This window comes from Tyto alba, unplaced genomic scaffold (genome assembly GCF_018691265.1).
Source record: "Tyto alba isolate M040663 unplaced genomic scaffold, T.alba_DEE_v4.0 Super-Scaffold_11, whole genome shotgun sequence".
Lineage (NCBI taxonomy): Eukaryota > Metazoa > Chordata > Aves > Strigiformes > Tytonidae > Tyto > Tyto alba.
Genome location: NW_024881273.1, coordinates 11,020,442 through 11,033,689, shown reverse-complemented (window position 1 = coordinate 11,033,689; position 13,248 = coordinate 11,020,442). Strand labels below are relative to the sequence as shown.

The window sequence follows — 13,248 nt, the reverse complement described above, 5'->3', positions numbered from 1 at the left end:
GGACCGCGCCGAGCTGGGGGACCCGAGAGCGGGGCGGCCCGCGGAGCCGGGCGGGCAGTCGTGGCGGGAGCGTGGCCCGGCGGGCCCGGCCAGGCCGCCATGTACGCGGGGCTGCAGGAGCTGGGGGTGGCCAACGGCGAGGACCTGAAGGAGACGCTGACCAACTGTACGGAGCCGCTGAAGGCCATCGAGCAGTTCCAGGTGGGGCGGGTCGCCGTGGAGATGCCCGGGCGGCGGGGCTGCACCGGGGGGCCGGCTGCGAGGGGCCGGGGCTGTGGAGCGGTGGGGAGCACGAGAAGGCGCGAAGTGGGGTCTGTTTTGTGGGGGTTTTACCTCTTTGTACTTTTTAACCAGCGTGTCTTTATCAGTCCCTGCCGTCGTCTGCTGGCTAGCGGAGCCGGCTAACCCCCCGCTCCGTCCCTGTCCGGGTTTGTGTTGGCAGACAGAAAATGGAGTGCTCCTGCCCTCGCTGCAGTCGGCCCTGCCCTTCCTGGACCTGCACGGCACCCCCCGCCTGGAGTTCCACCAGTCGGTTTTCGACGAGCTGAGGGAGAAGCTGCTGGAGAGGGTCTCCGCCATTGCTTTGGAAGGGAAAGTGGAGGAGAGGTTTGTCAGCAGTCTTCCTGGTTATCGGGAGTGAGCTGGGAACTTTGTGTGAAAATTAGTTACAGCAGATGAGTGACTTCTGCAGAGGAGAGTTAGATTCCTGGGGGATCAAGTTTCACTGGTTTTGAGATGAGCCACTTTGGTCCTTTACTGTAACATGGTACTTAGTCTCATGTTCTTACATGTTTTCAGATACAAGAAGTTGGAAGATCTCCTAGAGAAGAGCTTTTCCCTGGTCAAGATGCCTTCCATACAGCCTGTGGTAATGTGTGTCATGAAGCACTTGCCCAAGGTAAAACCACTCTGCTGGTTGGCCTGTTCTCTTACATCTCTGTTGTATGGCTTCTCTTTGCTGTGCTGTTGGCTGGGCTGCATGCTCCATCTGCAGACCTTATGCAAGTTTGCCATTCGCTGTTAGGAAATGACTGAAGATTTACTATAATCTTGTATCTGGCAGCAACTTCGTAGACTAATTCGAAAAACATTTGACGTTTTCAGAATCAGACAAGGCTATTCCCCTATTTTATTCCATACATGTAGCTTCCCAAAAGTAGTTCAGTTCACTGACATGTGAATTTTTCCACAACTGATTTAAAAATCTATGACAAGTGGAAAATGAGATTTGAAGAATGCAGCTAGAAGTAGACAGGAGTGAGATTCAGATCTGTGAAACAAAAACCTTTAGGAGCAGCCTTATTAAAACCGTCATATTGTACTTAAGGTAATGGATTCAAAACTGATACTAGAACTTTTATAAGTTACTGTTTTGAAACATCACCTCAGATCTTAGTGCTACAGGTTTAAAGGAAGTTTTAAGTGTCTTAGGACTGAATTACTGTTGTAGGAGTAGGGAAGGCAAAAGATGAGTCTGCCTTTTGTTTAATTGCATTGTGGTGTAAATTACCAGACTACCCAAGATTATGATTTAGGTGTTTTACTACTTGGGCAGTCAGGTAGGTAAGCTGCTCTGCCCCTTGGTAACTGCTCTGTTGATCGTAGGTCCCTGAAAAGAAGCTGAAGTTAGTAATGGCTGACAAGGATTTGTATAAAGCATGTGCAGTGGAGGTGAAGCGCCAGATTTGGCAGGATAATCAGGCTCTGTTTGGTGATGAGGTATCTCCACTGCTGAAGCAATATATCCTGGAGAAGGAAAATATTCTCTTCAGCAGTGATATCTCTGTCTTGCACAATTTCTTCAGTCCATCTCCCAAAACAAGACGTCAAGGAGAGGTAAGGACAACTTTGCTACTAAAGTTGTTTGGCTATTTGCAAGAAGTACCAGGCCATTTTCTTTGACATATCTTGATGAAAGCAGCAGGAATTATTTTAATTATTTTAATAGGTACTCAATGCTGTGTAATAATGTTCTAAACTGTTTATGAACTTTTTAAAAAAATAGCAAGGCCACATTTTTTCTGTTATTGCTCAGTCTGGCTTTAATATCCCTCAGCTGTTCTGAAGACTGAGCACCTCTATCAAATCAGTTTGGATATCTTAAATTTCTTTTCTAGGGACTATTTTTTTTTTTTAGCAGGACATAGCCCAACAAAATCTGCTTTTTTTTTTCCTTTTTTATTTTTTTCATAAAAATGAAAAGGGACATTGAAAGTTGCAGCTAAGCTGGCATTTAGAAAAGTTGCTCTTTGAATGGAATTACATGAAGTGGCTGAGCTGATCAAACACTTAGACACGGGAAGGGCAGGTGCTGCTCCTCCCCTTCCCACCTGCAGCTCTGGCGATTATCAGACCCTTCCATGAGCTGATTCAGCTCAGTAATTGCTACAGAAACTCTAGCAAATAAAACCAGTAAGTAGTTTTCCAAGGCGGTGAGTTGGATCTGCTCAAAGAAGAGATCAGATGGCACCAAAGCCATTGTAAGGAGGTGGACTGGATCACACAGGCAGGCTTGATGTTAGGAAGAGTGGGTCTTTTCTCTTGACAACAGCAAGCCATTGCAGTGGTTCAGCTATAATGTGTTCACTTTATCTCAGGGGGCTTTTGCTCCAAAAGCGAAATACCAGACTTTCTGTAAGGACCTTGCTGTCAAGAATGCTAAGGAATTGCAGTGATAAGGCAGTATAAAGCTTTTATTTTAGAGAGAGTAGCACATCTGATATGTGGGGAGGTTTGGTTTGGGTCTGTTTTGCTTTTAAAAGTCCATTTAGTGTAAGTGCCCTGGTGCAGTTTACTTCAGGCTTACACGCAGACTTGTGGTTTAACCCTAGCTGGCAACTAAGCACTGCACATCCTGCTCACTCCCCACCCTGGTGGGATGGCGGGGACAATTGGAAGGGTAAACAAAAGAAACTTGTGGGTTGGGATAAAAACAGTTTAATAATTAAAAAGAAACTTTTTTTAAAAAAGTAAGGAAAAAGCAACAAAGAGGAAAATAAAACCCAAGAAAAACAAGCAATGCAAAGGAAAACAGTTGCTCGCTTCTGACTGACCGATGCTCAGCCAGGTGCTGAGTGGTGCCCCCCTGCCAACCTCCACCCCTGGTTTTATTGCTGACCGACGCCGTATGGTCTGGGGTGTCCCTGGGGTCAGTCGGGGTCACTGGCCCGGCTGTGCCCCCCCAGCCACTCGCTGGTGGGGTGAGGAGCAGAAAAGGCCTTGACTCTGTGTGACTGCTCAGCAATAGCTGAAACATCCCTGTATTATCAACGCTGTTTTCAGCACAAATCCAAGACACAGCCCCATACAAGGTACTGTGAAGAAATTTAACTCTATTTTAGCCAAACGCAGTAAAAGCCTTCACTTTCAATCTCATGCTCAGAGCCTGAAGGTAGATAGAAATACAAGAAGACTTCCAAAGAAAAGAAGTTTTGTTCATGGTGAAATCATTGTAAATGATATTCCTCAACAAATGGTACTGCTTAACTGTTTCACATAGCTGAGCACCTTGTTTTACAAATGCTTCAATTACCTTTTGCAAGGGAGTCTTTTCTGGCATTCTCTATTCTTTCATTACAGCTGTGAAAGATGTAGTGAACATCTCTTAAGCAAACACGTTAGGAAATCTTGGTGTAAAATAGATCCTTTTCAGGAACTCATGTGAATGCGAATGTTTCAATCTTAATAAATCATGCTGAAGAATTAATGTACATTTTATGTGTGTGAAATAACAGTATCTCTTGGTATTCAGTGCATGCTTTTCCCTTCTTGAGTTTAGGTGGTTCAGAAGCTGACCCAGATGATTGGGAAGAATGTGAAGCTCTATGATATGGTACTGCAGTTTCTGAGAACCTTGTTCCTTCGTACAAGGAATGTTCATTACTGCACGCTACGTGCAGAGCTCCTGATGTCACTGCATGACCTGGAAGTCAATGAAATCTGCAACGTGGACCCCTGTCATAAGGTATTAATCATGTGGGACACATAGAAGTATTACTGGCAAATTTTCTGTTGCACCCATGCCTGTGCATACCTGCTGCCCTGCAGGACTTCAGCCTAGACAAGATGACTCTTCTCAGTGAAGAGAGTTCAGACCTTGAACCCAAATGTCATCTTTTATTCCTTGGAACCTCAGGTGAAAATTTCATCTTGGTTAAGCAGCGGCTTGCTGTCATTTCATAACCCATAAATCATTCAAGTTTATGCTACTTGTGCAGTGTTAAAAAAAAAGTCTGATCTGACCTACGATGCTGCAAAAAATAATCAAAATCATTAGTTAGCCCTGGGTTCTTAATTAAATCTTTCTTCCCTCCCTGTTGTGCCTGGTGTGATATACTCCATCTATCAGTAAACTCTAACATTAAATACTTTGGATTTTAGATTATAAGAAAACATTGAACTATTACATTAAACTATTAAAATATCGGGAGGTGACAGATGTGTTGTTAATGTCGCACCAGGATCTTGCTACTTGTCCTTTGTTTGTGGGTAGGATCATACTGATCCTAGAACAAAGCTCTTAAGTAATGTTGTTAAGTTTTGTGTGTATTCAGAATATAGAGAGTATGTCCTAGAGTGATGATGTTACTGCATGTTTTTTAATGTCTTCTGATCAGGACTCCCAAAATCATTATATAGACAGTGACTGGATAAAAAAGGGCAATTCTTGTTCAAGTTGCACATAATTTTCAGTGAACTAATTTTGCTACTGCAAAATACAGTGACTGATGCAAGGAAAGGAAGCCATGATGAAAGCATTTCAAAAATTCAACAAGTTGTTCTTTTTTGACAGCTGAAATGTTGAGGGAAAATAAATTGTTTTCTGAAAGGGGAAGAAAGCCCTTAATTTTAGGTCAGATGAAACATTTCACTTCACTGTCTTTTTCCATTTTGATAATACAGCTCTAAAGAAGCAGCACCTCCACTGTTAATATCCCTTACTTAGAGGATGGGAGTGGTATTGAGATGGCTAAAATATCCCATGTTATTATTGCTGAGTGATGCTGCTTCTTTCTTTGTTAGCCTTTCTACTTGTGTAAATCCACACTGATTAGGTGTGCTGGGCAGTGGTATATTTTGTATGTGCCTCTTCCTTTATTGCCTGGGAATGTCTTTCTTGGGACAGGAGAAAGTGGCTCTGGGTTAACTTTACATTGGGATCTCTGACCTCCTTTGGGAATGCTCGTATTTCTGACCTCCTCTATTTGTGACCAGCTTGCTACCATACTGAAGTATATTATTAAAACATATTAATTCCAGATATTTGGAGCTCATTTGAACCTCTTTTCTCTAACAGTGTGTATTCTATTGCTGGTTTATTGGGTTGCTGTGTTTCATAAGGCTTTCTCCTTTTTTACAATAGTTCACCTGGTGCCTTGATGCTTGTATTCGGGAGAAGTTTGTGGACAACAAGAGAGCTCGGGAATTACAGGGGTTTCTGGATGGAGTGAAGAAAGGACAAGAACAAGTGTTGGGGTAAGTCACCTGGGCTGTTTATTGAGAAACTGAAAATGGGTTCCTGGCAGTCACAACATCTGACAGGTACTGTAGGTGTTAATTCTCCCCCAGAGCCAGCTAACAGCCAACAGCTCTTTTGTGTGGTCAAATCCAGTACATCGATGAGTGTTAATGCACTGGGGCATGGCCAGGCATGTTCTGGTGATAGAGCTTGTACTGATTGAGTTACCATCCTCGAATCTCCCCTGTGGCCTGGTAACTGATTGTGGAAGATCTCCTGCTTGATTTCAGTGCAGAAGACCTTTAGTTTCAGATAACATGCTCTTTCAAGTCAAAGAAATAACATTCATGGTGGTTTTACAAGGCAGGAGAAGGTTCATCAGGTGGACACCTGTAGGTAACAAAAGACAGAAATTCAGGTTTTACATTATCATAGTAAGGGTATTGTTATAGTATTTGCCCTGTGTCTACCTTTCTTCTTAAACACAGGAGTGTGCATGTGCTTATAAAAATACAGTGTACACACGCACACACTACTTTGATGGTACAACTGATAGTTGAGAGAATTACAACAAATAGACTCAACTTCGTACTCTGGTGAAGCACACTGGTGTCCTACAGCTGGATATGGAACTGTACAGTAGGGTTGTTTGTTATGTGTGACATGTATTTGATTTTTTCTCCTCAGGGACTTATCTATGATCTTGTGTGATCCCTTTGCCATTAACACCTTAGCCTTGAGTACCATAAGGCACCTGCAAGACCTGGTTGGGCAGGACACCTTACCCAGGGTGAGTGTTGCAGCTTTGGTACCAGTCAGCTATTAACTGAATAGCATTCATCAGCAAAGGGCTGGCATTGTAGAAGTACGATTAAGTTCTCCAATCCAGGTGTAAATTGAAATAAGGGAAATGTGATATTTGTGTATCTTTTTGTAGCACGTACCTTAGAGCTCTGCAGGAGCACTGCTTGGAGACAGGTGTTTTGCAGCTCTCTGAAATGACAACGAATTCTCTGCATGGTTCATTCTGTCCTAACAGCTATGCATATATAGAATCATGTATAGAATACGTGCCTCCCTGCTATGTCCTTCCGTCAGTTTACCTAAGAGCAGCAGCCTTTTTTCCCTGCCACGGTAAATGTGATGGATTAGTTTACACAGATCTGGTCTGTTGGCTGCGATATAATACAGTTCTTGCAAGCAGTGTCTGCAGGAGGTGCTTAAATGTTAAAGGTGGGTAGCCTTACAGGTGAACAGTGGGAGGCATTTGCTGTTTTTATCCCTGAGTTGTTAAATTATATTGTTGGATCAAATAACTTCCTCATGACAGTATAAGACTGGAAACTGTTTTGGTTTCAGGGCACAGTATAAATGAAAAAACAATGTTATTCTTCCACATGCTTTCTCTTTCTTACTACTGCTGAGATGACTTGATTTGTCCTGTCACACGTTACATTTCAGTATACTAATTTGGCTGGACACATTTAAAAAAATATGCCGTGATCAGACTGGCTGCATACTTCTTGGCACATTATGAAATGTTACAAAAAAAACACAAATCCCAGCTGTGTCTGTTATTCGATTCCCATTTGAGGAATCAGCTGTCAGTTAAATTGGAGAACTGAATGCCTCTAGCAGTCTGTGCTAAAGCTGCTAATCCAGGAGAGCTTGGAATGTAAACCACTACTTCCAAGTAAAAATGTGTATGTGCAACTTGTGGAAGATCAAAATAGCTGTTTTTCTCCTCCCCTTAAAATTCGAGGAAAGCCCGGATCTGCTGTTGCTCCTTAGGATGCTGTCTTTGGGACAGGGGGCCTGGGACATGATTGACAGTCAAGTCTTCAAGGAACCAAAAATGGTGAGCCATTTGGATGTTTAGAATTTAACACAATTAAACAACTTTAGACTTGTTTATTATTTTATTGTGTCCCTGATTTAATGTTCATTCTGCGTACCCCTCATCAGAACTTTCTCAGAGAAAACATGGTCACGGAGCAGCAGCTCAAGTGGTTGAGTTGTAAGCTTTATTTACCTGTTTTTTTGTTTGCGTGAATGACTGACTCAGTTTTAAAATCAAACTGTACCTCTATTGAATCTGCTCACTGTTCTTGGAAACTTCTACACAGCTGACAAATTTGTAAAACAGATCTTGTATTGGGAAAGCAGGATTTCAGAGGCTGTTCTGAAACTCTGGCAGAAGTGTGTAGCAGCTTTTCATTGATATGAAAAATGTTTTTCGCTTCCAGATATCTGTTGTAGTGATTTTGTGCAGTGGCACATTCAGCTACGATCTTTCCATCTTTGGAAATACTTTGCCCAGTTTTATAGACAGCCCTAGGGTAGTTTGGGAGCAGATAATGTTCAGCTGATGGCAGAAAGGCTAGCCATGGTGTTGCACAGCGAAGAGAAATTTGCTGTTTCTTTTCTGCACTATAAAGCAACAAATGCCTACCTAGGGGGACATTTGAAGTCTCCAAAATATACATTACTGGCTGATTGCACATTTAAATTTATTTCAGGAAGGGTGTGCATTTAACACTCAGATTGTAACAGGGAGGGTCACCGAAACTGCAACAGTAGCACTGTGATTTGATTTGCAGAGGTGCTCTTTGGAATCTCTTAGAAACTCTGACATTTTTGTTAACTCTGTGACTGAACATTTTTCCTAAAGGGAATCTCCAAATCCATATTTTAAATCTGTGATTGCCATAAGCTGTAACCTCCCACTCTGTGAATCTGATACAACATAGGTTGATCTGCCTGGTAGGAGGAGATGCTCATTATTGTTGCCATTCTAGCTGTGCATTGATCCCTGCCAGTTTAAGGAATGAACAAAATGATTTGTAATTCTTGATAAAAGCAGTTGGGTACCATCCTTAACATGAAGTGCTTGCATTTAGTATTGGAAAAGATCTCTCAGAAGACATGCTGCATAACTGTCCAAAGAAAGGATTTATGGAGGAGTGTTTCTGTAGAGGAGATGAAGTACAGATTTCCTGATTACCAGTGGAACATGTGGAAGTGAATTATTTAATGATTGTGACTGGAATTGGATGTCTAAAAGCCTGTTTTCCTAAGTGTAGGATGGGTCTCATAATATTGCCTTACTATTCGTTATGGTACTCTAGAACCATTATGTGCCATGAACTGATTGATGAAAGCACTGTTCTCTTTCCTCTGTTCTTCCATCCCTCTAAGGAAGCTGAGCTGATCACAAAGTTCTTGCCTATGCTGATGTCTTTTGTGGTGGATGACCACACGTTCAATGTAGATCAGAAACTGCCTTTGGAGGAGAAGGGACCAATTCCCTACCCCAGCACCATTCCTGAAGCTTACACCAAGTACGTAATCTGCCTAACCACCTTTGTACTGTACTTACAGTCTTGTACCAAAGTAAAACATCAAGGAACCAGCCAACACTGGCAGGAAAAACCACTGTATGTGGTAAAATTAAAACCTTCTTGGAGTAAAATTTAGTCCTGGTTGGTCAAGTCAGAAGTGTTCCTTTAGCAGAACATGGTTTGCGCCATGATTCATCAAGTAAAATATATCTACCATAAATAATATTTCTTTTAATGACAATTCTTTTGGCAGATTGAATATGAAAGTATTTGATATTAGTGCTTTCAAATATGCTGCTTGTGTAGCTTCCCAAGCTATACCAAGTGAATGATGAATGTTGGAGTGATATTTGCGTGCAGCTGGGCAAGTGTCCATTCTTGGTTCTGAAGAGTAAAGTTTGCATTTTTCTCACAGAGGGACTCATTCTCTGTTGATAACCTATCGCTTCAGGGATGTCAAAAAGATAAAGAAACCCTCTGTGTGCTATGTTGTATTCAGATCTTGCCCTAATTTCCGGCAAATTCTTATCTGTATGCTGGAATCTGGAGTACTGTATCCTGGTAGTTGTGCTCTTCTCTATGACAGTGTTGATATTTGACCTCTGGGAAACTAAACCAAAGCAATGTTGGACTTTGTCTCATTTTTGAGTATCTGGCCTTCTTCTAAAACCCATTTTGAATAGCACTTTTATCATTAATACTACTATAAATGTTCACAATCAAATCCAACTGTTTGGTTGTGACATGGCACAATGTTTGCTGAATGGTGAATTTTTCTGGACCATGGTAGTGAACATAGTGACGATCATCAACTCAGTCATTGAGTAGCTGCTCTTTGGTGGGTTTGAGGTTAGCTACTGCTACGACAGCTTGATTGCTAACCAACAGTCTTTTAAAACCTCTTTTTTTAAAAAAAAAAAAAAATCTGTTTTGGCTTTATTGATTAAGAAACTTTGCTTCTGCCATAACAGATTCTTGCAGGAGAACAGAATAGCTTGTGAGATTGGGCTGTATTACATCCTTCACATCACTAAACAGAGGAACAAGAATGCTTTCCTTAGGCTCTTGCCAGCACTAGGTAAGTTTTTGTCTCCTCTTCTACTCTAAAGCTGTTTGCCTTGTACTGGATATCAAGGAGGCAGGTAAACCTGGAGTGAAAGTGAATTCAGCATCAAAGATGTAATGTTCTACCTTTGGCTCTTCTGGTGACTTAGTTGTAAGGACCTGCACAAGTGTTTGTTTTTGTCAGCAGTTAGGATACTTTTCTGCTGATCCAAAAATTTAGGGGTAGTGGCTGAAGGTCAGTAGTTCCTTGGATCAAAGGCTTTTTTAACCATGAGATTAGTTGAGAACTATTTGGAATGAATCTGACAAATAAAAGAGCAAGTGGCTTAATTCTGCCACTGCTCATAGTAATTGCAGGTGGCCAGAAATTCTTGGGACTTGGCTTTCTGTGGTAAAAAAACCTGTAACAAAACAGGATTGAACACAGCCTTAAATTCTTCCCTGGGATTATCTTCTTCACTGACTTCTCTGGCATAAGTTGCATGAGAGCTCTGAAGCAATTTTAGGAATTGCAGCTCCTGGAAATGGTGGTGGGGGTTCACGTCCCACTCCCTCACCCCAGCTCGGGTGTTCTGTGAACCCTTTCCTGAACTGTCAGCTCATTTACATGGGTGAGTTTTCCACTGGTAAGTGGTTTATATCTGCTCACTGAGGAGTGCAAGGAGGTGGATGTGGCCATGAACAGGATGGTGGAGAAGGAGAGTAAGGAACTTTGTGATTTTGGCAGGAGCAAGCTACTCTGTGACTTCAGCCTTGGTGGAGACATGGGCTTTCTACATATTCTCACCCCTCTGCCCCTAATCTTTTACGTCTGAAAGATCAAAGCTTCCTGCGTGGGCTACCTGTTTTACAAGGAAACCTCACTGCAAAGTTTTCAGCAGGAATATCTGCTGTGTAATCAGGTTTTGGCACATCCTTGTCAGTCTCAGTCTTTTTCCTTTTCATGTTGTACAGTTGAGACGTTCAGTGACTTGGCCTTCGGTGATATTTTTCTGCATCTGCTTACTGGTAACCTCACGCTGCTGGGTGATGAATTTGCACTTGAGGAGTTCTGCACCAGTCTCTTTGATGGCTTCTTTCTCACTGCTTGCTCAAGGTAAATCTAATTTTTGTCAGGGGAAAGTGAGGAAAGTGAGTTTACAGGACACCTGAGAAAGGTTATGCTGATTTGAACTATAGTTTAATAGTTCAGCAAACTCTTCACGAATAGTGGAAATATTAGCCTGATGCTGGTTTTCTTTAAGGAAAAGCTTATATTTTGTGATGAGTTTTGATCAGCAAATTTGTTAAGTGTTGATTATGAACTATTATCTAAACTGTAATTCATTATTTGTAAGTTGGAGTTGCAAAAGATTATATCCTTCATGCTTTGCAGTAGCTCTGAATATGAAGAGTTAACTTCAGCTCTTTGTGGTATTAGCTGCACACAGAAAATCTGTTTGTATCTGTTAGTTCTGTTAAGTCAGTGTGGCTCCAGAAGCTTCCCCAAAAGTGACTAGAACTGCTGTTCAGGCACTGCAGCGTGTGCTGCTGCTGCTGCCACTTCCTCCACGCACATGGAAAGACGAACATCCTCCTGCACGGACATACGGCCTGTGCAACAGAGACACCAGCTGCTGCCACGTGCTACAGTCTTTGCTTAAAATCTGTCCCTTCCTTCCTCATAGTTGCTACAGTTAGTCCACTCCTGTTGGATAATTACATGAATTGCTTGGAAGTCTCTAAGGCAGGGTTAGCACTTTGCAGCATGCAGGTTACAGTTCTCAGGTGTTTTGGAAAATTTTAATAAAGCTGCCTGTCTTTGGGTGTATGAATTATTCTGGTACTGTTGCTGTCGCTTTCGTGTTCTCAAGGTAGTGTTTGTTTGTGTCAGTTACTCTGCTCTAAAATTTGCTTTTTGCAGAAAGGAGAATGTACATAGACATGTGCTAAGACTGCTGCTTCATCTGCATCACAAAGTGGCGCCTGCCAAATTAGAGTCTCTCCAGAAGGCTTTGGAACCCACCAAGCAGGTAAGAAGGGAAGCATGAGAAAGGGAAAATTAATTGCAAATAAAAGCAGCTGCCTTTCCAGGCGTTGCTTAATGGAACATGAGCTCTGCTTTCCAAGTGTACCAAGATGTGTCTTAATTACCCTGTAACTTCCTCTTTCTGTGCTGGCTTGTGTTAAAACACACAGGGTGATTGCATACTTAGTGTTCTAGCTAGTAGCAGCTAGAGTGAGGTATGACTCTTCTGTTTTTCTCCTCCTGAATTCTCATTCTGCAGAGCGGGGAAGCTGTGAAGGAGCTTTATAACCAACTCACTGAGAAACTGGAGCTTCGCAAGCCAAGTCCAGCTGAAGTGACTGAGACTCCCTCCATGGAACTGCCCTTGCCCACTGTGCCCACACCAGCCTCACGCTGAGCTATGTAGTGCAAGAGTGAGACAGGAGAACAACTAACCCAGTGCTCTGCAGCGTGAAGGCACTGTGCTGCCTTTCAAATGTCTCTGCCTACAGGGTGAAAACAAAAAAACCACTGAAGCTCTTTCAGGAATCACTGCAGTTTACCCAACTCACCGGCTCTTGCTGGTTAGAAAACTGTATGCAGTGCATTGCAAAGGTTTACTTTTCTTAGGTAGCTGAGTGTCGTCTTGTAGATTCACTTAAAATCTGACTGTACATTGTTTTTTTCAAAAAGAAAGTGCATATTTTTAAGCTTGTCATCTTGTATTTTTAAACTTTACTTTAAGAACTGATCAATGAATGTTTAACTCCATTATGGCTGAGCAGGTACTGTGAACTCCTGAAGGCTAGCCATAGCTTTCGTCAGCTGTTATTTTGCTCCTCCAGGTTTTTAGAGAAGATGCTCAACAGAAGGAAATGTCAGAGGAGATAAGCTCCATTGATACAATTTCCTGTTTGAGGATCTAACTCTTTTGGTACGTGGTAAGATGTGCTGCATTAGTCAGAGATGTCCACCATTGTCACTAGATCAAGAAGCAGTCAACAGCCATCTTCTCAGCTAAAGTCTTACAAAGGCGGCCAGAAATTGAATCATTCTCGCCCCTTTTCTCCCCAGTTTTCTCCAAAGGAGTAGCTTGAAATGAGTCCTGGAGCCAGTGAAAAAAAATAAGATTAGCATATTCCCCAATGACAATAGGGTTTGAGTGTAGGTGGAGTGAAATTCTGTCTTTGAAAAAACAGCCTGTTCTTCATGGCTTATTTGTGTCCCTGTCTGTACTGTTACAGTTAATTCTTGTTCTGCTTCTGTTGCTGCCTCAGTGTAAGCCTCAGGTAGAGTGCAGGAAGATGGGCATGGGAGAAGAATGAGCTATGTGAGCTTACAAGGGACTTCACACTGATTTCAGTAGGTGCCATATGCCTGAAAAGAATCTTGCCAGT

The 13,248-nt window shown here is 42.2% G+C and overlaps 1 protein-coding gene across 1 annotated transcript; it reads left to right on the top strand.

The window, feature by feature from the left end:
* On the top strand, positions 1-12,561 carry NELFB (negative elongation factor complex member B). Its single transcript, XM_033000034.2, has 13 exons — positions 1-201; positions 443-606; positions 799-898; positions 1,606-1,836; positions 3,779-3,964; positions 5,363-5,475; positions 6,146-6,248; positions 7,221-7,316; positions 8,657-8,799; positions 9,771-9,877; positions 10,819-10,960; positions 11,768-11,876; positions 12,132-12,561. The coding sequence occupies exons 1-13, from the start codon at positions 100-102 to the stop codon at positions 12,267-12,269; spliced, it is 1,734 nt and encodes a 577-aa protein (XP_032855925.2). The 5' UTR covers positions 1-99; the 3' UTR covers positions 12,270-12,561.
* Positions 12,562-13,248: the final 687 nt, after the last annotated feature.